The sequence below is a fragment of the Eptesicus fuscus genome, chromosome 7 (assembly GCF_027574615.1).
Source record: "Eptesicus fuscus isolate TK198812 chromosome 7, DD_ASM_mEF_20220401, whole genome shotgun sequence".
NCBI lineage: Eukaryota > Metazoa > Chordata > Mammalia > Chiroptera > Vespertilionidae > Eptesicus > Eptesicus fuscus.
In genome coordinates, this window is record NC_072479.1 from 61,807,244 (window position 1) to 61,835,229 (window position 27,986).

Genomic DNA, 27,986 nt, shown 5'->3' on the forward strand with positions numbered 1-27,986 from the left:
ACTGAAGGAGCTCGTGTGTGGACAAGGAAGCGCTGACGGCTCAAATGGATCCTGTGGAACTGACAAATGTCAACATGGGACCCGATGACGAGAGCAGCAGTGGAGAAAGTGCTCAAGATAGCTACTCCGAGATGGGAAACTTAGAAAAGGCCGCAATGAGCAGGTATGAGGTTAAAAATGATCAGGTTCCATGGGAAAATTAGTCAGGTTTGTGGACAGGGAAAACAAGGTGTTTGTCAGGAAGAATTGAATGCATTACCTATTTGAGAGAGAACAATGATATTGATGTTAACACATCAACTCCCTGATCCTGAAGTACTGATTATTACACCATTTTTATATGCCAATCCTTTGTGTGGCTAATTTAGAATTGAAGTTACGTTGTTCCTATCCTCATTAATAATATAGAATAACTTAAATGATATTAGCCTATCACTTCTCTTACCTATTGGACCATTCTATCTTAGAGTCTTCTTCCTTTGACTACCCTTTAACATTTGCTCCATCTCCAGAGTGCTGTAGGGATTCTTTTCTCACTAAAAGTGCCCTATCAGGAAGCTCATTCATTACTATTATGGTTTTTACCCACTAAATATATGCCGTATCTTTAGCCTGTTAGACTTCTTAACTGAAGTCCAAATCATTATATCCCCTATTTGTTACACATCTCGACTGGATGACTCATGTATCTGAACTGCCTTAATTTATGAAGTCAAAGTTGTAATGTCTAACATGGAACTCCTGTGATTCCTTTCAAACCCTGCTCCTCTTCCAGTAATTCCCATGTTGGTGAAAGTACCCACTGTCATTCAACAACTCAACCAAAAGACCTCAGTTGTTAAACCACACATCTCCAATCCCAAATAATACATCCAGTTGGGTCCACCTCATTAATGTTTCAAATTCACTCTCTTCTCTGTATGCATTCTATTGCTACCTACTATAGGCCCTCATCCTCTCTCACCTGTCTATCACCTGATTTGGCTCCCTGTTATACATTTTGTTCTCCTCCAACTAGCCCTCCACCCCCTTGCAAAAGTAAACTTTTTAAAAAATATATATATTTTTATTGATTTCAGAGAGGAAGGGATAGGGAGAGAGAGATAGAAACATCAATGAGAGAGAATCATTGATCGGCTGCCTCCTGTATGCCCCACACTGGGGATCAAGCCCACAACCTGGGCATGTGCCCTTGACAGGAATTGAACCTGGAACCCTTCAGTCCGCAGACCAATGCTCTATCCACTGAACCAAACAAGCTAGGGCAAAAGTAATGTTTTACAAATGCAAATTGACTCATGTTCCGTTCCTGGGTAAAATCTTTCCATGGCTCCTCATTAACTATGAGATAAAGATGAGACTACACATTGTTTGGCATGTAAGCCCCTTCATGATCCGCCCCTTACTGCACTCTCCTGTCCTATCTCTTGCCTGCTCCCTGTGTTACCCTCCTATCTCGCCTTGATGTGCCGCTCTCAGATCTCTGTGCCTTCGCGCGTTCTTCTCGGTCTCCCTGGAATGCCCTCTTTTAGTATCACCTACCCACCTTTCCCTTTCTCCCCAGTGACTCCACTCACCTTCAAGATTCAGCTCAAGGGCAGGTCTATGAAGCCTTCCCCAGGAAGTAGTGGCACCCCCTCCTTTGTACACCCTCTCCCTATCCAGATACTCATCATGCCACTACAGCAGGCTGATGGCCTCTGTGGTCCGGCATATGTCCCACTGCCTGGTACATAGCGGGTGCGCAATAGTTACTTGATAAATAAATTAATTTCTCAAACAATGTTATATAATACACATTATGCATGACTTAAGGTACTCAGAAGGGAATTTTTGAAGTAAAGAATATTATCTTCATGGGGGCTTGTCCTGGAGGTGGGAGTGGCCGGGGTGTCAATCAGGGAAAAAGGAGACATATGTAATACTTTAAACAAACAAACAAACAAAAAGAATATTATCTTCAAACAAGGATGTCTCATTTTATTCACAACACCCAGGAAAGGCCATCAGGAGGAATCACTGTTCTTCCTCTAAGGAGTCAATGCAGTGAAGTTTAGTTGGTGGACTAGAAAGGCCCTGGAACCCTGGCCAGTGGGATCAGTGGTTAGAGTGTTGGCTTGTACATCAAAGGATCTTGGGTTCGATTCCTGGTCAAGGGCTCATACCTAGTTGCAGTTTCTATCCCCAGCCCTAGTCGGAGCAAGTGCAGAAGGCAATCAATTAGTGTGTCTCTCTCATATTGATATTTCTCTCTCACACTCTCTTCTCTCTCTCTCCTCTCTCTCTCTCTCTCTCTCTCTCTCTCCTTCTCCCCCCCCCATTCTTTCCTCCCTCCCTCTTACCCTCCCTCCTTTCTTCTCTCTCTAAAAATCAATGGAAAAATATCCTTGGGTGAGGATTATTAATAATAAATAAAAAAGAAAGACCTTGGAGATGTAAATGATGATATTTTCTACAGCAGAAAAAACAATGTGGTAAAACATAGGGCTTTGGAGTCTGCATAGTAATTGCCTAACACTGGAGAAGGTATTTATCTTCTTTGGGTGTTAGTAGAAAATGCAGAATGGCAAACGAGCACCCACTTTTCTGAGCATAAAACGAATGCCTAGAATATACATAATACTCAGCAAACTTGTTCTTTCTCCTCTACTGCATCACCCTTGGTAAATTGACCCAAGTCAGAGGGTTCTTTTGTTTCTGAGAAGGATGCACACAGAGAGGAGCTCTGAAGAGATGGTCACACTGAAGGAGATACCGTCCCAAGAACAGTCCTGTGGAGCCATTCCATTTGCTCCTCTAAAAGCCACAATGGAAAGAGAACGAACGCTTTTGTTAAGCTTCATACAGCATGTTCTGGACCATTCACAGTGCCTTACCTTTTCACTTCTGATTCAAACATGGGTCATTGGGTTCCAATTTTATAATCACCTTAAAATGGGTTTTGTTTTTATTTGGTTTGAAATGTAAATTTTTGAGAAATTCAATATAATGCTTTTATTTGGAATCATTACACTGTGTTTTCAATACATGCAGGGTTCAGTATCAAAACATTTAAGACACTGGGGACATTCCTCATATTTTGTACAATCTTGGCATGTTTCTTGAGCACAATTCATCCCATGCCAAAATAAGAACATGCAAATGCCTTAGAGAAAAATCTAATTACTTCCACATTCTAAATTTTAAAAACTACTCATGGACTAAAGGATTCTAGTTTATTGATTAAGGTAAAAAGTAGAATGCTGGGTATTCCAGAGTTTAAATCACTTTTGTTTTTATCCTTAGGCCCATTTTAGGCTCAATTTCATCTTATTGTCTCATATTCCAATTACTAATATTATATACCAGTCTCCACATAGCAAGTATATTAACTACAGATTAAATAAAACACAAAGGGGTGGAGTACAGAGATGGAAGAAGGCAGCATCTGAGGGCGTTACACTTCCTATGGGAAATAGGAGGAGAATGCCAGGAAATGTTCCAACTTGGATGTACACTTGAGGGTCTTGAAAACCCACACCTTAGGTTCTAGAAAGCACATAGAACTTTGTGATTTTGTATGCTGGTCTGTCAACACCTGTGATAATTGTTCTCTATTCTCAAAAAGTAACTTCATCATCCCTCTTCCTCACAAGGTTCATTTCAGGATTAGTTCTTATTATTAAATACTAGAGGCCTGGTGCACAAAATTTGTGCATGGTGTGGGGGGAGGGGTCCCTCAGCCTGGCCTGCACCCTCTCCAATCTGGGATCCCTCTTGCAATCTGGAACCACTGGCTCCTAACCACTCCCCTGCCTGACTGCCTGATGCCCCTAACTGCTCCCCAGCTGACCTGATGGTCCTAACTGCCCTCCCCTACAAACCTGATCACCCTAACTGCCTAACTGCTCTCCCCTGCTGGCCTGATCCCCCTAACTACCTATCTGCGCTCCCCTCCTGGCCTGAACCCCCTGACTGCCTATCTGCTCTCCCTTCTTCTCCGCGCCCTTCAGACCCCAGTGCAGGCATGCTGAGAGCTCTTGGCCGTGGCCCTGCCCCCATCCTGATTGGTCGTTACATGACAGTGTCTCAAACAATTTGCATATTCCTCTATTATTAGTATGGATAATTGGCACAGATCTCCCATAATAATTATTTTCCACTTTTTTTATTTATAAGGGTTATTTTAATAAAATATTCTCCAATTGTTTTATCTTACTCTAACATGTAAGAAATGTGCTAAAAATCATAATCAATCTCATATAAGGCACTTTGAAGAAGCATGCATAATTGAGCATTTCATATGACCAAAAGAAAGCCTGTGTGATATTGTGCAGTATCCATATGCAATGGTGGCAGCTGGACTCATTAGTCAAGCCTTTGGAAATGTGGCTGGTACTAGGTTCATACCCTCAAAGCCCCTGGCAAGCAACTATAGGAACCAACCAGCACAGTTAGGGGTATGTAGCTTCCAGCCTGTGCACAAGTAAACCATGATCACATGTTCTATCAAGAGTGACATTTTAATGGCCTGCTTTCCTCTCAACTCTTCTAATAATTCATTGGGTTTCTTTAATGTTTTCTTAGTTTCATCCATTGTCTAATCACCCAAGCCTATTTTCAGAGTGACTAAAATATACAAACACACACAACAAAAACAACCAAACACAACATCAAGCTACCATTGAACTACTTTCTAGAGAGGGTTATATGAATAAACAGGTGGAGACAGAAAAGAGGAAAATATCAGCTACAGGCCCCCGCATGGGACGGCATGTGGAAGTGCTGGACTTGGGGTCTGGTGGGTGTAAGCATGTGACTTCACTTATATGAGCCATAGTCACCTTGTCCTTAGACTCAGGGCACAAAAAGCCCTCTCATGGGTATATTTGAGCATCAGGTGAGATAAGGACCACAGTGCCTAGTCAGTTAATAAGCATTTATTGAATTAATAAAATGATTTGATTATAGTGTGGGAGTAGTTGAAAAACCTCTATTATGGGTCTTTATCTTTCCTCTTGAAGAGCTCTAAGTGGGAACAAAGTGAGCTCTAATTACTCTTTTTATTGCATAGTTATTATGAGGAGAAGAAATGTGGCTTTATAAATTCCAACTAAGGCGCCAATATTTTCTTCTTTCATAACTTCCTCCTTCCCTCCACTAACTGGAGCTCAGTCATTGGGCTGGAAGGGACGCTTGTATGGAGGAAAAGAGAAAAAAGTTTTAGGCGTCCTGTTTTTCCTCCCCTTATTCAGTTACTTAAATCACCTGAAACATAGATATAATTCAGAGCATTTGCTTAGATGTGTTTACTTTCTTATTTTCCTTTTTCTATTCTCGTTCAGTCAATTTACTAATGAAGATGATGAAAGTCAGAAATTCCTGACAAATGGATTTTTGGGGAAAAAGAAGCTGGCAGATTATGATGATGAACATGTAAGTGAATCTCTGCTTTCAGGCAATAAACAGGACTTGAGGGTGTCTGATCTACCCAGGTCTCTGTGGGAAAACAGTGTGACTGAAATTTTCCAAGCCTTGATCAGCACATTCTCTGTTTATTCAGGCCCTTACTGGAATAAAGGCTTGTTTTTCCTGTTCGCCATATGGCTACATAAATCATTTATGAAATTTATTTGTTTTTTGGAGAAATCATTCTAACCCAAATGTAATCTGCAATCATACATGTTTTCCCTTCTTTGCGTTACTCAACCTGTGTTGTTGTTTTTTACTGAGATCTTGCTAGAGCTAAGCACTGAATTCCATTGAAAATTACATGCTTTTATTGAAGTTGAGTCAATAAAAAAGCTTTTATTCATGTGATATTATCTTAGTCTTCAATCCCAGGCTATAATCTTCTCCAATAAAGATAATGTGAAAATAAGAATAATCCAAAACTGCCTCATTCTCTGGTAGATATTTGCTTATAATGCGTCCCTTTTTCTTCAAGCATCCTGGCAACACCTCGTTTGGAATGTCTTCATTTAACCTGAGTAATGCCATCATGGGCAGTGGAATCTTGGGCCTGTCCTATGCCATGGCCAACACAGGAATCATACTGTTTGTGTAAGTGAATGGACATGTCCACTTTTGGTTTGTAGCCCATAGATACCTGGTGTTCTTTTAATTAACAATCTGAAGTTTGATCTTTGTGAACAGAAATAATCTGAGAAGTTAGCATATTCCTCTTGCTTTTAGATAAAACAGCAACCTGAGGAAGAATCAGAGTAGTCAAATCATAGTACATGTTCAACCAACTGTCCCTAATCAAATGGCAGAAACTTTATGCTCTCAACCAACCATAGCGATGGAGAAGCTCCATACCACAACCTATAGGACCATTAAAAAAAAACTAATTCATTATTTAGTGGATGCTTAAAATAATTTGGTGTTTAGTAGTCAAAAGATCTTTCTCAGAAGCAAAGCTGACTTTATAACACTTTTGGGAAAAAGACCCACTTTAAACCAGGGCCTTGCATACCCTGGTTCTGTGTCACACCTCATCTCTCATGTCCCTGGGCACCAGATATACTGGGCACATTAGCCTGCTCTCCATTCCATGAAGGCGCCATGTTTCCTCTTACCACAGGGCCTTTGCACATGCTCTTGGAAATCCTCTTTCCTTTTCTTGTAGCTAACTCCTGATATCTCAGCTCAGCCTCACATCTGTGCTGCCTTCCCTGACCTCCATGACTGGGACAAACCACCTTCCCACCTTTATTACACACTTACTCACCATTTTTAATGTTTCAGTATAGTTGTATGATTTATTTGATTAATGTCTATCTTCCTTGCTAAACTATAACCTCCAGAGAGTCCAAGTCTCTTTTTACTCATCACATGTTTGTATCCCCAAGGCCTGGTACAGGCTTGGCACAGGGAATATTTGTGGAGTGGCCCAAGTTTATTCCTAAACCTACGCACTTTAATCAAACATGGTCAAAAGCTGCCTAAGGTTAGTAATGTCACACAGCTGACCTGGAGGAAGGATACTGCATTGTCGGTGACAGACAGCCACAGATGCTCGTGTGCATTACGTCCTGCCTGGTATTTTCCAAGACACAGTTGGCAGCACTGGAATTCTTCAGAGGAATCAAGTCTGATATTAGTCAGGCATCAGTGTGAATGCAGATCACAATCTCTAATGCAATGCTACAGCATTAAATAACTGTCTAAGAATGCAATATTTATATTACAAATATATGCTATTTATGTTCTGAACATCACTTATGATTAGGTAATCACACAGCTATTTGAGGGCTAAGGATCAGGCAGGACTACAAATATTTATATTTAGTTAGTGCTTTCATTGAAGTGCTTTGATTATCATCTTTTTTTAGCTGAATGGGTTTTTATATCAGCTTTACTTTTATAAGCCATGTTTGAAATAAACTCATTTTTTAAAAAATTCTCTGGATCTTCCTAGCTAGAGATGTATTCACATATATAGCTGCATATATAATATCTTCTCATTAATTACACATACTATCAATAATTAGGACGTTAGCATAGATCACTGATGAACAGAAAAACTAAACATTTCCCCCAATGCTAGAGCCACAGATCATTTTCACGGGAGGAGAATATTCCAGTTTTAGAAACAAGGGCCTCACTTCAGGCTTACAAACATGTGGCAGATTAATTTGGCCAGAGAAGCTAAATTGCTCTACGTTGCGGGTATGTTTTGTGTATAAGCAGCACAGACTGGATTCAGCTCTCTCCCTTAATTCACAGCAAATGACACAGCGTTTCATTGGTTTTACTCTGAGTACTTCCTGCCAAAGCAAGCCTGTGTTTAGCATACTGGGAATGTCCAGTATTTTTCCAAGAAAGAAAATAATGTCATCTGCATTATATAATCCTTTAAGAATGGGTAAGTTCATAAGGCACACAGAAGAGCACATGAACAAGTCATTGATTAGTCAGTTCTGGCACAACAAAGTCAGAGTCATTAAAAAATTAGTAACTTGTGGTCCAAATGTACAGCTGCAACACTGACTGCAGTGAGAGTCACCAAAGGACATGATCAACGGTGGGAAAATGTTTAGTGTGCTCCCTTTGTGTGAAAACAAAGAATATGATTTTTTTTTTAAATGTCAGATAACATTTAGTATTGCTCTTTAAGTTATTACATAAATGCCTCTATATTATTTTTGTTTTTCAAGTCTTGTTTTTGGAGAGACACTGATAACTATCTCGACAAAGAAATCATATATGCCTGTAGACATGTGGAGGGTCCTGAACCAGAAATGATGTTTTTCAATACAAGAAAGCAATTTCCCTGCACCCTACACTTACCTTTCTGTTTCCCTATTGCGTGACCCGCTCGTTCACCACTTGACCCCTAATGTGCTGGAATAGTAGTAATGGAGCTCAGACTCTGCTCGCTTCGGCTTTTCTATTTTTAGGTTTTAGATTAAGGTTTAGCCAGACTATTGAATAGCCCTATAAATGTTGGTACAATTATCATGCAAATAGGATGTATATAGACCCATGTGCTGAGTAAGCAGATATGATATTTGCTAATTTCGCTATATATTTAGCACCTAAGTTATGAACCAGATTTTACTACTGGGTAACACTAAAAAAAAAAAAAAAAAAAGTAATAGCATATTCCAGTTCTGTAACATTAAAGAGTATGTGTGGAGTTCTGAAAAGGATTTCTCAGCTTCCCCCAAATCCATACTTTTGGAAAGTTAATGGTTGAAAAGACCAATGTGATAATTTATTGTAACATCTGTTATTATGTCTTATGTATTATAGAAACTTATTTCTATTCTCTATTCCCCTCACAGAATCATGCTGTTTGCCGTGGCAATATTATCACTCTATTCAGTTCACCTCTTATTAAAGACTTCAAAGGAAGGAGGTATGCTACCCGTTAAGTCCAAATGTCCTATTTTGATTCTCTTTAAAGGGTATGTCAGTCTATAGCTCCATAACTATAGGATGATTTTGGCCAATTTCACACTTCATTTTCTTCTGACCCCAATGACATGGTCTTCTCGATGTTTTTAGTTATTTGAGCAACTTAGAGACATGAAAGTCAACTGGCTCAAGTTGAAGCCAAATAGATAAAAATATTTTGGTGAATAATCCAAATAATAAGAGTTTCAACTTGCGGCATGGAGCTCACATGAATGAAGCCACTGCTTCTTGTGTGCAGCATATTTTAACATATTTTGCATTTGGTTTTTGATATTGCATCTTTTGAGTTTATCACTTATATATGGTTCTTATTCATACACTTGAGACTCCAGTGTAGAATTATATTACAGAAATATTTTAGCCATTAAAACAATCGTTTTTAACAAGGTTATTTTATCTTTGATTGTAGGGTCTTTGATTTATGAAAAATTGGGGGAAAAGGCATTTGGATGGCCTGGGAAACTCGCAGCTTTTATTTCCATTACAATGCAGAACATTGGAGGTAAGGAGATATAGCCTTCAACAGGCTACTTAAACTTTCTAAAGAATGTTTACTATATAAGAAAACTCTTACGGCAATACACGAGCACTTTACATACAGAAAAATAACTGCTTTGTAGTTTCTAAATTAAAAAAATAAGTTTTAAAAATAGACTTGCTGTCCCTCTTTAATTAAAAATAACAATATGTAACAGTGAAATATTATGTAAAACCCTACCGATGACTTCTAGAATTAAAATATAGAGTAAAACCTTCCTTGAAATCTAGGTGTCAGCCTAAGTTTTTCACTCTCTCCCTAACCCTGAACTTCCAATCAAATACCAACCAGCTCCTGTTCATTTTATCTCTTACCTACCTCTTCAATCTTTCCTCTCATTCTGTTCTCACCACTACAGTGATCACCTGAACTTGAGTTTCCCCTGCTCCTATCTCTAATTTATCCTACAGATTAACTTTCTCAAATCAAATTTATTCTTGCTTCTACTGTGCATAAAATTCTTCCTCATTATTTTCAAGGTAAAATTTAAACTCTTTGGCCTGATACAAAAGGGCCTTCATCATCTTCCCCCTACCTTTCTGATACCTTTCCTACCAACCCCCTCAAATCTATCTATTATCTATCTATCTATCTATCTATCTATCTATCTATCTATCTATCATCTATCTCACCTATCTATCTTCTATGTGTCCTGTGTCATCCCATAACAAACTTTATTCAGTTCTCCTGTTTTTGTAGTTCTCTATCCTAACACACAAACACAATTACACAGATTCTCTCTCTCTCTCTCTCTCTCTCTCTCTCTCTCTCTCTCTCTCTCTCTCTCTCCTCCCACAACCCGCCACTTCTCTAGGCTTTTAGGAACTAGTGTTCCCTAGTTCCTCTGGGCTCCCTTAGCCCTCTTTGTCTGTTACTATTTTTAAAGGGTATTTAAAACTCTTTCATAAATGATAGGCTTTGGATTCTGATGCATCTGAATTTGAGTCCATTTCTGTCACTATCTGTGACCTTGGGAAAGTCACGTTGCTCCTTTGAGTCTAATTTTCCATCTATGAAAATGGGAGTAATATTCCATCCTCACAAGGTCACTGCAAGAATGAAAGAAGACAACATATGGCACATGCTTCCTTCCTCCCTGGTTTTCGGATCCGATGTCCATGTCTCTGGAGCCCTTGTGATTATTTTTTAAATGGACATTTGTATAATTATAAGACAAATAAATGCTAACTGTGAAAAACTAAAACATTACTTAAAAATATAGATGACAAAGACATGTTTATGTAAGTCACCCTTAAAAATAACAACTTCAGGTTTTTCTCTATGCCAAATTTAATAAATATATTGTTTCTGTTAAAATTGGATCTTCTTATAATACTGAATTTGCAGGTTTTTTTTTTAATTTAACAATAAGCCCTCACTGTATTCACGTATTAGTCTTTTTAATGGCTTTTCCATTTTTTATCGTGCCAGTGTAGCATAATAGGCTTACTGAATCCCTTATTGATGGACAGTTGGATTGTTTCCCATTTTTTACTCTTACAGATGATGCTGCAGTAAATAAACTTGCACAGAGACCTTGCAAATAGGTATCCCTTTTTGACAAATAAAATCACTGGAGTTTTCTAGGATTTCTGGAATGCAGCAATTCTTTTAATAACCTTATTTAACTATATCTGTTCCTGATAATGGATAGTTGTTAAGCAGATAAAATCCAGGAATATATTGATTTATATTTGTTTCTTCTCATATTTTTATATATTAAGACTACAATCTTAAGCAGAATTTGGCAGTATTGACAGGATTGCTTCATTCATTTTACTGGTTTGGGGTCATAAGCATGTAAGCCCCCCATCCTCCACCAAATAAACTGCTCTACATTTGGTTCAAACTTTCAGCCTTATTAGGATTTAAAGTATCAAGCATTTCATAAGATTAGCTACAGTTTATCTATTTTATTTGTTTGGACAACTGAAATAACCTCACACATATGTAGCCCTGACTACAACAGACTAAGTGGCAATAGCACCGTCTATTGTTCAAAGTATAGCTACTATTATGCTTCTAAATAATGGCATAAACTATAAAGTGGTCTCGTGATGAAGCCACACACATGACAAGAAGTGTGGCTTTAAGGGAGAAAGATAAAATTTTATATATAGTTCCTAAAAATGCTCCCACTTTGGTTACTCTATTTGATGAGTGGTTATTTTGCCCTAAGGGGAATCACTTGTATTTCTGTATTTAGCAACTCCACATTTAGAACGTTCAATTTTCTCAGTCCCCTGAAAATTAACATTTACCATGGATGTTTCAACGCTGGCAGAATAATGTTGACATTACCCAGACAGGTCGGGATCATTCTGAATTTTTGAAGACCAAACACATTAACAGTGGTAACGTCACTGAAAGTCAGCAATAATAGCTCTCTAAAATTGAATGGTACCGCACGAAGCCAGTTAATCAGAAATGTCTCCTCTGTTTACTCTCTGTAAGATTTCGCTTTAGCCAAGCTTTGTAAAGATTAACCAAATAGTGTTTGCAGAAGATACAGCAGGTATTGTAAGAATCACTTCACTCCACAATAGGGGAGAAGCACTGGCCTGAAAGCAGGGAACTTGCATTTTGGATGAGGCCTGTCAGTTTCAAGCTACATGGTCTTGGACATGCCATGTGAGCCCTCTGCCCTCAGCTGCGGAATGAAGATAATAATGTACCTCCTTGCTGTTTAAATGAGTGATGTGCAGAACTAAAAGTGTGGGGGATTATTATCACTATTATTACTTCCATTTGAGGTTAAGGAGATATCTTTAATATTCATTCGTTTAATGTTAATAGTTTAATTTACAACTTAGTAACTGCTTTAAAACGTGTTAGCAAAAATTCGCCAGAAGGATGTAGCATTCAGCTGAAGCTGCCAATATAAAACCCGTCCGTTTATTTTTAATTGAAACTTTTGACAGTGTGTCAAATAACAAATCACTGAGTGGATGGAATTGAGAAAGGGATGTTGCATAAATCCCTACAGTTGTAGGCAAAATTATATATTATGCATATATACACATATACTGTACTTTTTTCCAGGGATTGGGTTTTTAGATTTTATCAGGTTTTTAGAAGAGTGCATGATCACACATTTGTCACTTCTCTAAATACTCAAGAAATGTTGCCACTTTGTATAATTTCTTATTTGGCCAAAGGAAGGCCAGAATGTAGAGGAGGAAGAACTTCATTGACCACAGGGGGAGGAGCCATCCACTCCTGTATTCTTTTATCAATCAAGTATGACGGCAGTTGAGACAGTGGTCTGAGATTTGGTGTGCCCCTCAGGGAGATACAGAGGACTAGACTGGCATCCACCTGGGGAGAGCTAGAGTGACACGTAGTCTATCTGATGCACCCAGGCCTTTTATTGCCAGGCCCCTCCTCGAGTTATAGACACTAAGACGGGATCACCCAGCACAGTCCATGATGACTTGTAACTAATGAGGAGAAAACATTCAAAGTGAAGCTTCACTGAAAACCTCAGAGCAGGATGAACACAGAATCGTATTGATACTGTTAGCGAAGTTCCAGACGCCAGAGCCAGAGGGCCAAATGGCTATTTTTGGAAGGAACTTGGAAGCAGCACAGAATACACAGTGGGTAACTTTCCTTGCCATTTGGGGGACTGAATGTGCACCTTGCTGGGAAGAATGTGTATCCCAAATGCAAGGACTTCTCACAACTTGCCCATGACTTTAATGCTGTGCACTCTACTAAGCTGTCATGCTTTTCATTTTAGCAATGTCAAGCTACCTCTTTATCATTAAATACGAACTACCTGAAGTAATCAAAGCATTCATGGGACTTGAAGAAAATACTGGGTAGGTCTGATGTTCTCTCTGTTATGTCAAGTGACTCATTCTAGTTGGTCTTTTCCAATCCCAATATTCTGGTCTGTCTTTCTCTTCTAGAGAATGGTACCTCGATGGCAACTACCTCGTCATATTTGTGTCTGTTGGAATCATTCTCCCACTTTCTCTACTTAAAAATTTAGGTAAAGTTGTTTTTTATTTTAATTTTTGTTTTATAGTTATAGTAAGCTGATTGTAGATGCCATATTCACCTTCCATAATTTCTCTGCTAACTCCTAGGTTACCTTGGTTATACCAGTGGATTTTCTCTTACCTGCATGGTGTTTTTTGTCAGTGTGGTAAGTGATTTATTGACATGATTCTTACAGCTTGGGGAGCATGAGATGCATCTAGTGCCCGAATTAGTGTTCTTTTTTGTTGTTGTTCAAGCACCTCACTAGCATGAAATAGTTTTTGCAACACAAACAATATATTTTTTTTTGTATTCTAATTTGGAATGAGAAAAGAACAGTCATGAGTTTAAAAATAGTTGAGTTAGAATGTCAAGACTATTGCTAATAGTATGTTTTAGGCACACAATGTATATTTGGACCAAAAGAATACTTCAAGTGGGAACATGACAATAACCTAGTATTTAGAAGGTGGCAGAAGAAGAAGAAGAGTCCCAGAAGAGAAATGAGTAGGCTACAGAATTAGCCATATCCGCATGAATTAGCCATTTTCTCTTAATCATCCTACCTATGAAGAGAGGGCAACCATAGTGGGATTAAAGAAGAAGTTCCTCTCCTCACCTCTCCCCAATCCCCACCAAAAAGGAATTTCTTGTAATATCATGGGTGCCAGATTTTATACAGCATTTCTCCAAAGAGGTAAAGGAGGAGAAGGGAGTTTTTAATAACCCATATTATTATTAGTTTGAAAAAAATAAAAGACATGAAGCAGAGCAAGGAAATGATCATCTTTCTCATGGAGAGTATGAATGAAGCTTAGGAAGGATTCATGCAGAATACTGTCTTGTTAACTCTAAGGGGTAGGGTTTCCAACCATAGTTCCAGCTCTTTCCTTAGGACAGAGGCTAGAGGGAGTCTCCATTAGTCTAAAAAAAATCCTCAGCAGAGACCCCTCACCTCCATCCCACAAGGCACACAAACAGATTTTCATTTCATTGTGTTCAAAAGGCTAATGCTGTTGTTTTCTATGATTGGGTCTAGGTGATTTATAAGAAATTCCAAATACCCTGCCCTCTGCCCGATCTGGATCACAATGTTGGAAATGTGACATGCAACAATACATTTCCAATGCACATGGTAATGTTACCTAACAACTCTGAGAGCAGTGGTGTGAACTTCATGATGGATTACACCCACCAGAACCCTGCAGAGCTCGATGACAACCAGGCCAAGGACTCTCTTCATGGCAGCGGAGTAGAGTATGAAGCTCACAGTGATGACAAGTGTCAACCCAAATACTTTGTATTCAACTCCCGGGTAAGTGCGAGGCCTGAGTCTCTAGTGAGCCTAGCAGTGTGGCCTCTGAGCGTTTATTTCATAAGCTGAGGTGGCCTGGGGTTGCCATCGTGTTGGAATGCTAAACCTGCGGTGTTGTCTTTGTTTTTCAGACGGCCTATGCAATTCCTATCCTAGCATTTGCTTTTGTGTGCCACCCTGAGGTCCTTCCCATCTACAGTGAACTTAAAGAGTAAGGCAGCCATCATTTCAGCATTCTAATTTGCTTTGAAAATGGGCTCATATATTCAAAGGTGCTTTATTCAGTAGCATGGTTTATAGCTTTCTCTTCAGAGAGTCTGTGCTATAACTATTCTTCAGAAAGGTGTGAGTCAGACTCCTCACCGCACTACCTTCTCTACGTCCTACTGTTCTATTCCTCCACCCTCCTAATGGTCCAGGAGAGGATCCTGGGAAGGGGAGAAGCCAGTGGCTGTAAGGATTTTGGCTGGCATGGAGAATTCAAATTTTAATTTTGGTGGAAAGAAGTGATGTCACTTGAACTGGAAACTACCACACTCATAAAGATAAAAAATTATGGTTAGGGTGACCTTACTAGGCCCCTGATGTCACCTGTGGTCAGTCCCTAACCCTTGTCTAGAAGACATTGACCACAGAGATGTGCCAATATCTGGCCTCCATTGTCTTAACTGTACAATGGAGACACTGGTGAGACAATCTTGTTTCTTCCAGCTGATAGTCTATGTCATTAATACTCTTTGCCCTTTGAGGTTGTTGCATCCACTTGAGGATGAGTTGGATCTGAGCCCACTATAGCAGCTTCCCTCTGTGCCCTTAAGGGACAATGTCATATAATAATTTTCAGCTTCTTTAACACAGACATCAATAATCTTAGTCTTCGTTTTTACTAAATAGCAATAACTTTCCCCATAAATTCTGATTTACTTCATAAAAATTTTTTGAAATTTTAAATTATTTTGATGTCTTTGACTGACTTGGAAAATCACATGTAGCAGTTATTCTAGAGGCCTGACAATTGATGTCAAGCCACTGGGTGCCTTCCTGAATGGTTTCTAGAAGCTGTCTAGGTAATAATATCAACTATCCTGGTAATAATATCAGAACTCCTAGAGGTAGGGCTTTGCTGATTCACGTAAGTACTTGTCCTCATTAAACCCACCTCACTATGAAATATTAAGGCTTTCATGTTAATTACATTGTTAAATTCTCAGTAGACAAGCTTACTTGTCAACAGGAAATAAACTTGTCCTCTTTTAGGAAGGTGGTTGTTTCTAAGACCGAAGGAGTAATGTTTTAGAAAAATGGAAACAAATCCTTTATAAGACAAATTTAAATAAGCTATGCTTCTGCATCAGAAATGAGGTTTTATAATGACATACATCCTTTCATTATTTTCTTATTTTAGTTTTAAACAGTGACCTGTTCATAAATTTAAAGAAAAAAAACTCAGTGTTCGTTTTATTTCCAGTCGGTCCCGGAGGAAGATGCAGTCAGTGTCAAATATTTCCATCACAGGGATGCTCATCATGTATCTGCTTGCTGCCCTCTTTGGTTACCTAACATTTTATGGTAGGTCACTCTGACAAAGTCATTCTCTTTGTGCAAATCCTGTCTGAACTGGTCATTAACCCCAGTAGGTATCATTCTTTTAATTACCCTCTTAAGCAACATGAACTGTAGATACAAGTATTTAAGGGTTAACATGCTCTCTTAATCATGTCACTTGACCCAAGAAAATAGGACCTGAACCAGCTTGGCTAACAAGATACAACAATTTTTAAATTCATATATTTTTTTAATTCCTCAAATTTAAGTATTTTCCTTCTGGGATAGGTGGTATTTCTTTGGCTTGACTCCCTAGTCCATCTCAGGCTAGAAGCAATGAGAGTGAATCCAATTGCATGTTGTAAAACTCTACTGGTAGAATAACTACCTACCAAACAAATGGCAGAAAAAGTACAACATTCTAGAGTTAGAGCCCATTTTTCATTTACCAGTTACGTTGAATCTGAGGGCTTGGAGCATTAGGCAACATTTTCTGCTCATCCTATTCTATTCTGTTATAATGAAGGTTTCCTAAAGAAAGAAAAGTGCATGCCAGAATTCCCTTCAATCTGGGAATGTACTATCAAAACAAAATGTGACATGGCCCTATTAGATTATGCCTAAAACACTTCCTCTTTGGCATCTTAACAGGACACAAAAGGAATAGGATTGTCATTCCCTTCCACGAAGCCCTACAGACAAATTTCAGGGAGTCAAACACTGGCCTGCTAGTATTTGTTCAGACCAATCATAAATATACTTTTTGTATAAACTTAACTTTTTGCATTTTTCTGAGTGACTTCGTAAATTAAATTGTTTGCAAGACAAGTTGGGGGGGAAAGATGTGGGGAGGGAAAGCACAATTTGATTGAGTTTTATTCTATTTGACCAATATTTGGCTATGAACCAAGGACTTGCTTTAGAGCGGGCATTAAGTCCTTGCTGGTTGTGAGTTAATTCAAGTCCGGTCAATACCATTGAATACATTTTTTTTATCCTCTTTGTCTGATTTTGAGGAGAGTAATGGGGAAAACAGACTGGATCTGATTCTATCAGCGTCTCCTTGTCATTTGTGCTCGAAATTCTCAGTGACTGTGTTTTCCAGGAGGGCACCATCTTACTCTTAGCGCAATATTCATTGAGAGACCCTGTAAAACTCATGCTCACTCATCCTTGCATGTTACTTATATTGACTCTAAGGGGTAGAATTTCACAAGACAAGCAAAAACTTGAAAAATCCAAATGTATGTGTATCAGTGTTGTCATGGAGTCATAATTATTGAGCTTGAAAAATGTTATAGATCAGGCGTCCTCAAACTACGGCCCGCGGGCCACATGCGGGTGTTCTTGCCGTTTTGTTTTTTTACTTCAAAGTAAGATATGTGCAGTGTGCATAGGAATTTGTTCATAGTTTTTTTTAAACTATAGTCTGGCCCTCCAACTGTCTGAGGGACAGTGAACTGGCCCCCTGTTTAAAAAGTTTGAGGACCCCTGTTATGGATCATTTGTACTAGGGTTTCCATACTGGGTTAGGATAAGCTGCCTCAGGCTGACTGGGCAGGTGGGGCCAGAGCGGGTGGTGGTGATAGGATGTGAGGGACACTGGTGGTGCTTGGGCCTTTCATGAACTTGAACCAGAGCGCCTCAGTCTATCATCTGTTTTGTGATGCTTCAGTAGAGCAAAAATAAATTTATCACCATGCAAATGAGCTAGAGAAGCCCCTCAGCAATTTCATTATATAAGCTTCAGGGCCCCTTTGTTCAGTGGTCACACAGCTAATAAGCTCAGAGACACGGTAAAAACAGAAGTGTCTGGATTCGCTGACATGAGCTGTTCCTACTGTACTATGTTCCCTCTGTAGAATGTTGCCAGAGGTAACCAAATAGATTCTTTCTATTTTGCCTCTTTGTAGGAGAAGTTGAAGATGAATTACTTCATGCTTACATCAAAGTGTACACCTTTGACACCCCTCTCCTCATGGTACGCCTGGCGGTCCTCGTGGCAGTAACACTAACTGTGCCCATCGTCCTATTCCCGGTAAGTACATGGAGCTTTGATGAAAGGATCCTGCTTGACTCCGTAGATTAGTACATATGTTCTGACTTGATATGGGCTTAATTATAATGTGAGTTTGCAATTGCAATCCCCGAGGAATATTATTATTTTTATGCAGCATTTTGGAGCCACTTAAAATTGACTATAGAGCAAGTATTTTTAGATGTTAGGTATTTTTAAAGTGTAGGGGGGGCAGAAATCATGAAATTTATTTTTAGTTATTTTCCAGCCTTATTGAGGCTGACATTTATTTTTAAATTCAAATTAAAAAAACACACACACACACACACAGATTTTGAACTTCTATCATGTGGGTTAGTAGAAATGAGTAGGAGTTCATATAACTTCTGACACTTGAAAGCCAAAACCACAATAACTTTCAACTCATATTACATTTCACCACAGTTTTGAAGGTATTTCATCCCCCCGCCCAGTTTATTGTGACACAGTAACATCCAAAAGTCGCATTATTTAACCTAATTCCTTGAAGACTAATTAAAAGGGGTTCGTGTGAAGTAAATGGCATCCTAAAACCAAATTTTTTGGAAAAGTTACATTATCCATCATATAGCTCTTCTACTGCCCCCCAAGCCGACACACGTCCTCATTGGCGTGCCCCTTCCTGGCATGTGCGTTGGCGTCTGTTTTTCTGGGATCACAGAGCGGGGCTGATGGTAGAGATTTGAGCTGCCTGAGTTAAACCCACCACCTATGGATAAACATAGGTCTGTGCTCTCCTGCCAACTCTTCTCCTTTCATAAACACTGAATTTACTCATTCATTTTAGGAGGGGAAATAAGCGACACAGTAATCGGCACTGTCCTGTACAGAACGTTCCATACAAGGCCCAGCAGAGGAGGACTGCTCATATAATGACTCTGTGGTCACTTTAAATGCCGTGTGTGTGCGGAAATATTTTTTTGGCACATTCCTTTTTCATGAGTGCATGAAATCAGATCCTCATTACTATGTTGGCTAATATTTACTGTTAAATAATGTCTTGCCTCTCATATATCTGAACGTATTTCAAATGACAGGCACAGAGCTTTAGCCTAAAATCAGCTCCATCATGGAGACAAGGCAGAAGACAGCTGTAAACAGAAAGTATAATATAGGATAGAATTTCTAAGCAAATCACATCACTGGGAAAGAATATTGGGAGCCCTTCTTTTTGTATGTAAAGATCACTAACTACATTTTGGCACACAGTAGGCGCATCACTGTTGAATCAAAGAATTTTGTAAAAGAAATCTGGTATGTGCTTCTGTATTGCTTTATTCACAAACCCTGAATACAGTGCTTTTAAGTCTTGGTGTCAGGGGATTAACAGACGTGGCTGTGGTCACACAGCTAATCAGAACCAGTTAAACTAATGTAGCACTCGTAGCATGACAGTGATGGCTGGATCATGGCAGTGGAAAGTAAAAGTCAGCTTTTCATATATTGGTGACCATTTCACCTTGACATTAATAATCCCAACACCCCCATGGAAATTCTCCCTCTATGTGATCGATAAGGCACCACTACCATCAGGAGGGGCAGTAGGTTGGAAATACCCCCATTCGATGTCTGTTAGAACCAAAGTTGACTATTAGAAACAAATTTCAGAAAAATAACTGCTATCCTTCATTATTTATTTTCACTCAACCTTTGCATTTATGAAACACGGTGCATGTAATTCTGTTTTGCCCTTACACTGTTACACTGAGATGATCTGTATACTTGTCCACCTTTCTCCTGGTTGTAAATCCCTGGAGGTTAGGGAATGACTGGTGTAGGACAGTATCAGCAATGTTTTCCAAGGAAAACCGTCTTCAAATGAATCTGCCTTTTCCTGAGATGTACAAACACCCTTTTGTAGCAAGAGTGTTAGGCCAGTCCCCTTGCTGACATCTGTCAGCAATTCCAGTTTGGGTGAGGATCTGGGCGGAATAAACCCAGCTCTGTGGATGTGATGGATGGGTCCAGCCTCCTTGTCCCAGCCAAGTGCCACAAGGCGACATTCACTTCCCCCCAAGGTGACAGAGGACGTTGTTAGTGTTGTTTTTATTTGTTTCTTACAATTTAGAGCCAGGATTTTCAATGTGTCAAATGCTCAGTCTCAGCATGGTTCTCTTCACAGGTTTCTATGTGTTAACAAACTCTTGACCAATAAGCAGTTTATTTAGTTTGCCTCAATATCCCCATATAAATAATAAAACAAACAAGCAAATAAAACCTAATCTGGATTAAAATATGTCAATTTTAGGGTTGGGTTTTTGGTTTGGGGTTTTTTTATTCTTTTTCTTTCAACATGTAACTGGGCTCTCTTTCTTACAAACCCAGGAAGGTATGAGAATGGTTTTGTTGCTGTATGATGGTTGGATGGTTTTTCCTTTGATTAATCCATTTATTATCTTTCTTTTCTCCAGTTAGATTAGTTTTTTTCCTTCTTAGTCAAATGCACATAGTGAGAGCTTGCAATGTTTGTTGAGCAGATGAATAAATGAAGTAAATTAAAATGCGAGCTTTTTCACTGGCAGCCCAACATTCCTCTTTCTTAGTAGTAGAAGGGAGATGATATGGGCCAGGGTGTCTGTTAGTCCTCCCCAAGGACTAATAATGCATATTAGCTTACACTTCCCTTTACCTAGTACAATTCACACAACACCATGAAAAACATAAAAACAAATGATTCTAACAGGTTTATCAAGAACACAGAGACTCAAATTCCACCTGCCACACCTTACAAAAAAGAGATCAAGTCTCAGATTCTCTAGCTATTTCTATTTCATCTTATCATAGTAAAGTCATTCTTTTATGTCTGTTGCCTTCAGATTTGTTTTTAATTGTACGTAGATGTAGGCATAGAAAAATGGCAGATGTTGCTATGAAAACTGGAATAAAATCGTGATCCATAGGTATTGTCCTAAGCAATCCTACAAAGTGAAACTGTGATTTACTCCTAAGTAATAGAATTCATTTTTATTTTATTTTTTAGAATTTAGATCTAAGGTTCCCACTTTCTCCTCTCCCTCCACATTTCTGACTTTCACGTTGGGTCCTACATTAGAACATAGCGCCTCCTAAGTAAGGCTCCCTTTCAGAACACTCTCTCTGGAAATAACAAGTTTTCTCTAGAGCTCTGGAGCTTTTTGGAATCATTCAGAGTTAGAAGCTATGGTGGTTGCTGGGGACTTCCCCCACCCATAGCATCTGACCCACATTTCCAGGTTCTTATCAGTTTGTGTCTGTAGAGAAAAGGGCACTTAGATAAGTGAAACAGCAGGCAGTGCTTTGTGGGTAATAAGCCAGAGTGATCTCTATCCTGACATAGGTAAACAGAATTGCTGAGGATCTTTTGATCCCAGGCTCACATCTCAAGGCTGCATTTTAACATGGAATGGCCAGCAGGTTTCCTTCTATTCTTTTCCACCGCCCCCTGCCATCACCAGCAGCCTGCTGACTCCCTGCTGCCCTATTGCCCTCTTCAAGAATACATTGGCAACACTATACATCTTCAGTTCCATTTGGATTTTGTTATTCCTTATTCACCATGAGGAGCAAGCTTTCACCATTCACTCCAGCCAGTGTTCATTATCCTAAACCTTCATCCTTCTGGGAGCCATATGACCTTAAGAAACCATTTATACTGTACATATAGGATTGCCTCTAACTCAACTTATTCAGTTAAATGCATTATTTTAACAAAGGACTAAAAAGCACATAGATGTGACCTGTGCCTGGAAATAACCTATATTCTACTTGTTTATTCTATAAATTTAGCACTTGTAGACAAATAAACCCTTCAGCACTATGTCTGTACCATAGAAAGCTCATTTCAAGCCCACTAATTAGACCAGATTGGACAGTATTAAATAGGACATAATGTAGAATTTATAAGCTGCTGGGAAAACAAAATCAAGGCATTTGCTTTCCTCAGTCCTTTTCACAATGACTTCCATAATTTTTGCTAATCCAATTTTTAAAACCCGTTGCAAAGTCGCTCTTAAACCATTTCCAGAGACTCTCTGGTTTGCCATTCTGGAAATGAAATTGCTTTTTAAACCTGAACAGATGGCTTTCATTTTGGTGGAGTGGTATGAAAGGAATGTCACATTAGAAACTGCAAGCAATTCAGTTCGAAGTTTTTGTCGTTCATACATGTGTTTCAAAATACTTTATTTTACATTTTCTCTTTTAAGTAAATTCCCATCTCCATGCCATTAAGAGACTTCAGAAGTAAAATTTTAAAGTGCAAATCAATCCCAGCATTTCTAAAAATGTGACGTCCCAGCTTAAATGAAGTGCTCACTTATTGAAAAGCCAATCGACTAATTCCACAAAGTCAAAAGTGTCTTCTAAGATTCCAAAGATAAAAGTATTTCCAACTTTGTTAAGCTGTTCAAACAGAACTGGCGCTCCCTCTACTCCAAAGGGCCCTTTCATCCAGTTACATCAGAGTAACTTGAGCAGCTGCTGCCAAAGGAGCCTCTCCTGACCCTTCACCTACTTATTCCGGTCACTAAAACAGGGCTGAAGTCTGTCAAGGGCCCTGAAGGGAGGGGAAAGATTTGTTCTGTTCCATTTAATTCAGCATTTACTGAGTGCCTGCTGTATGCAAGACTCTAAGCTAGAAACTCTGAGGAATGTTAACATTATTAGGTCCTGTTCTTTGTCTTTTGTGCATTTATGTTCTATAATTGTTGGGGGGGGGGGGGTACTAAATGGGTAGAAAGAGAAAGGAGTAAATTTTAAAAAATCGAATAATTTTTAAAAATCGGGTGGAAAAAAACATGTTAAGTACAATGCGAAGTTAAGAAAAACCCAGGTTTGTAAAGATTCAATTTGCAATCCCATGCAAATCAATTCAGCGCTCACCCTTACTGCTTGATCCAGTCTGATGAGACATAATTAGAAATCAATAAGGGTTTTACTGTCTCTGAATTATATCTCTTGTCTGTTATTTTATCTCTTTCTGAGATTTTAATAAAAAATTATGAAAGTGAGCACATGATAAATATATCAATAAGGAAATATAACACATTGAAAATAAGCATCAAGGTTGAATAATAATATGAATTTACTTATTACAACTGAACTGTACACTTAAAAATTATTAAGATGGTGAATTTTGTGTTATGTGTATTTTACCACAGTAAGAAAATTCTAAAAAAAAAAAAAAAAAAAAAATCAGCATCAAGGTATTTTCTGGGAGAAAAAGGAGAAACAAAGAAAATGCTCCAGAGCAATGAGAATATCTATATATATATAAAAGCTTAAGTGACGGTTACAACTGGTCGACCGAACGACCAGTCGCTATGACATGCACTGACCACCAGGAGGCACACGCCCAATGCAGGAGCTGCCCCCTGGTGGTCAGCGTGCTCCCACAGCCAACCTCCCCCAGCCAGTCAACTTCCCACGGTCCCTCCTCCAGGACTGGGTGATACGGCCCCAATCGGCCCTGATCGCCCCTGATCGCCTGCCAGGTTGAGGGACCCCACCTGTGCACGAATTCGTGCACCAGGCCTCTAGTTTTAAATAATAAAGTAAAAAACAAAGCAGTGACCTTGCCTTTGAACTTTCTTGTTGCAGATTCGTACGTCAGTGACAACACTGTTATTTCCCAGAAGGCCCTTCAGCTGGATAAGACATATCCTGATTGCAGCCATGCTTATTGCACTTAACAATATTTTGGTCATCCTTGTGCCAACTATAAAATACATCTTTGGATTCATAGGTAAGTTTCAGAAAGGCTTTTATTTTCTTCCATCTACTTTTTAAAAAAGAAATTATTGTTCAATTACAGTTTACATTCACTATTAATTTGTATTAGTTTCAGGTCTACCGTATAGTGGTAAGATAACCATATACTTTATGAAGTGTTCCCCCTGAAATTTCCAGCACCCATCTGAAATCATACATAGTTATCACAATAATTTTTTACTATATTCCGTATAGGGCTGTACTTTACATCCCTGTGACTATTTTGTAACTACCGACTTATACTTCTTAATCCCTCCACCTTTTCATGTAGTCAACTCAAGCTGATAGCCCCTTAAATGGCAGACAGGGAGCCTCTGCTGGGAGGCCAAGAGTCCCTATCTGTCTCAGGCTCCCAGGCTTCCTAATGGTCCCATGGGACTCCAGCTGTCACCTTCCCTCCATCCCAGGTGACACTGGAAGTTACTCATATGATCCAAAAATGTTAGTGCCAAAAGCTACCTTACAGGTCATCTAGTCCTGCTGCCTTTTCTGACAGACAAGGAGACTGAGCCCCATAGAAGTCGAGTCCTATACCTTGAGTGGACCCAGGGTTTGCACTTAGGTCTTAACTCTGCATCAAAAAGTAAGGAAGACAGATTTTACCTTCAGGATGCTCTCTCAGCAGTGTAATTAGCTGAGAATTAAGGATATCTTTGGAGGAGGAAGAGATTGATTTTGTAAAGCATATTATTTCCCTTTACTGTGTGGCCTGCTAATATCCTATCTAATAAAAGAGTAATATGCAAATTGACCCTCACTCCAAGACACAAGATGGCTGCCCCCATGTGGTCAAAGATGGCTGCCCCCATGTGGACACAAGATGGTCACCACAAGATGGCCTGCAGGGGAGGGCAGTTGTGGGCAGTTAGGGGTGACCAGGCCAGCAGAGGAGGGCAGTTGGGGGTGACCAGGCCGGCAGAGGAGGGCAGTTGGGGGAGACCAAGCCAACAAGGGAGGGCAGTTGGGAGGGACCCAGGCCTGCAGAGGAGGGCAGTTGGGGGGGACCAGGCCTGCAGGGAAGGGCAGTTGGGGGGGGGGGGGAACAAGGCCTGCAGAGGAGGGCAGTTGTGAGCAATCAGGCAAGCAGGGAGGGCAGTTAGGGGTGACCGGGCCGGCAGGGGAGGGCAGTTGGGGGAGACCAGGCCAGCAGGGGAGGGCAGTTAGGGGAAACCAGGCTGGCAAGGGAGGGCAGTTAGGGGTGACCAGGCCAGCAGGGGAGGGCAGTTAGGGGTTACCGAGCCAGCAGGGGAGGGCAGTTGGGGGCAACCAGGCCTTCAGGGGAGGACAGTTAGGGGTGACCAAACTGGCAGGGGAGGGCCGTTAGGGGTGACCAGGCCAGCAGGGGAGGGCAGTTAGGGGCAATTGGGCCAGCCGGGAAGCAGTTAGGTGTTGATCAGGCTGGCAGGGAGTGGTTAGGGGGTGATCAGGCTGGCAGGCAGAAGCAGTTAGGGGCAATTAGGCAGGCAGGCAGGTGAGTGGTTGGGAGCCAGCAGTCTTGGATTATGAGAGGGATGTCCAACTGCCCGTTTAGGCCCGGATCAGGTCTAAACAGGCGGTTGGACATTCCTCAAGGGGTCTCAGATTGGAGAGGGTGCAAGCTGGGCTGAGGGACACCCCCACACACACACCCCTCGTGCACGAATTTCGTGCACCGGGCCTCTAGTATTTAATATTTTTATTTTGCTGATTTGGGGGTTTACTACAACTTTAAATACAATACTGTATAAAACTTCTAAAACTTAGGTATAAGCAACTTGAAAAGTTAGAAGCAAATAGGAAGGGTGTGTGATGAGTTCAGCCTCCTTAGTAGATGCTTATAGTATTATTAATTTCCTGTAAATTTGTAACATTCGGTTGTTTTATTATTGATTATAGGTTATGTGTACTTAGTATGCAGCTATTGATGTTAGGTACAGTTTAATTTTCCTTATAAACATATTTTCTTTGAATAAGCACCCAGAGGATCTTATAGTGGATTTAATGCTAAGATTAGGGCAGCTTTAGATCTGGTGTCTTTAAAGTGTGTGCCCCCGTCTTTGCCTTGCTGAGTCAGACCTGCTATGTAAGACGTTGACCTGTCTGGTGTTTCTCTCCTCAGGGGCTTCTTCTGCCACTATGCTGATCTTCATTCTCCCAGCAGCTTTTTATCTTAAACTTGTCAAGAAAGAACCACTTCGGTCACCCCAAAAGGTTGGGGTAAGTAAGGCTTGCAATTTTCCCCATTTAAGTTGTTCTTTGACTACTCGGAATAAACCTGAAAATACACATAGTTCAAAAAAATATAAATTGCTGAACAAGAATGAACCATCAAAGATGAATTCGAATTCTCTGGTGGAGAGAAAGGGGGTTGGAGTTCTGGCTCAGATGATTCCAGGATTTCTTCTCTTCAAATACCTGAGTTCTTCCTACCTGTCAGAGGCTAATGGAGCTCTCCCACAGGCGCACATGCATCCTAGCCTCCCCACAAAGCTTTTGTGGCACTGTTTTCTGGGAAATTACGCAGGAAGGACAGTGTTAAGAAAGAATGTAAACCTTTCGGCCATATTCGTTAGGTCTGTAAGGCCAAAAGAAAAGACATGGCTTTTGTTTTCCCCTCCGCAGAGCTTGTCCTCTGGTGTGGACTGAGATCCAGAGCAGAAGCACTCCTTTTCCAGTTAACCTCTTTAGATATAAAATATAGTTTTATGAAACTGGAGAGTATGTACTTCTTTTCTGTAATATAACTACAGAAAAATATACTAGAAATAATTGTTTTTCCAATAATTACATATTATCCATGACTGCTTAATACAGTCTTATATTAAGACTTGAAAAGAATGCCTCTTACTGAAGTACCCTGAATTTTGCCTGGGAGTCATTCACCTCTTGGGGTTTTTCAGGACAATTTGGTATCAAAGGCTCCTCCAATCATCTCACCCCCAAGTTTCTACACTATGTAGTCTTTCTTGGGCTTTCTAGCAGTGTGACCTTGGCAAGTTACTTGTCCTTTTTGTGACCGATTTTCAGTTTATCAGATGTAAAAATTAGTAAAATTATATTCTAGGTTCTTTCGAGTTAAAAAGAAATTAGCAGCTGCTTCCTAAAATATAGAATTGGGAGGTTGACCTGTGTGGTACTAAATAAGGCCGTTTCTAGTGTTGCTATTCTAAAACATTGTATTACACACATACACACTTCGTTTTTTTTTCCCAAGGAATATGCAACATATATTGGGATTTTATTTTTATTTGTTTGCTTTATAAATTTTCATCACACCTACTACTCTCTTATGACCTGCCTTTTTTTCACCTAAAAGATTGTTAGCTCTCCCCTGGTCATTAAATTGTTTTCTGTTGCTTGACTTTTTAATGATTACAGGGTATTCCATCATTTTGATGTACCAAATCAATGAACTATTACCATATTTTGAACACTTGGGTTAAAATCTCTCTAATGTATTCACCCTCTTTCCTGAACTAGGGTTCTAAATTGACTGAATTGCTAGGCATGGATAGCTGAGCGATAAGAATAATACAATTCAATAGGCAAATCAGGTTGCTGGCTTAGGTAAACAATTTACTGTTTACTGACTTAGCACAAGCTTTGCTAAGTAAGGATGGTTTCTGTGTTCCTAACAAGTTCTCTCTGACTTACAGGCTTTAATTTTCCTCGTGGTTGGCATCATCTTCATGAGTGGAAGCATGGCGCTCATTATCACTGACTGGATTTACAACCCCCCGAATTCCAAGCATCACTAACCCAAAGAAAAAATACTTTCTTTTTCTACTGGAAGTGGTTGCAAATTATGCTCCAAAGGACGTGTGAGCTATTTTACCCCGACGATTGGAATGTTATTCATAGGAAATAACAAGAAGATTCCAAAGATGTTCACCAGTAACATCACCATGCACCTT

General features: G+C 39.7%; 1 protein-coding gene across 1 annotated transcript; it reads left to right on the forward strand.

Moving 5' to 3' along the window:
- On the forward strand, window positions 1-27,986 carry SLC38A4 (solute carrier family 38 member 4). The gene is made up of 15 exons (XM_008140588.3): window positions 1-163; window positions 5,325-5,415; window positions 5,927-6,042; window positions 8,772-8,845; window positions 9,314-9,406; window positions 13,185-13,266; window positions 13,357-13,439; window positions 13,537-13,595; window positions 14,469-14,744; window positions 14,876-14,955; window positions 16,213-16,313; window positions 18,203-18,327; window positions 23,923-24,067; window positions 26,192-26,289; window positions 27,729-27,986. The coding sequence occupies exons 1-15, from the start codon at window positions 45-47 to the stop codon at window positions 27,828-27,830; spliced, it is 1,644 nt and encodes a 547-aa protein (XP_008138810.1). The 5' UTR covers window positions 1-44; the 3' UTR covers window positions 27,831-27,986.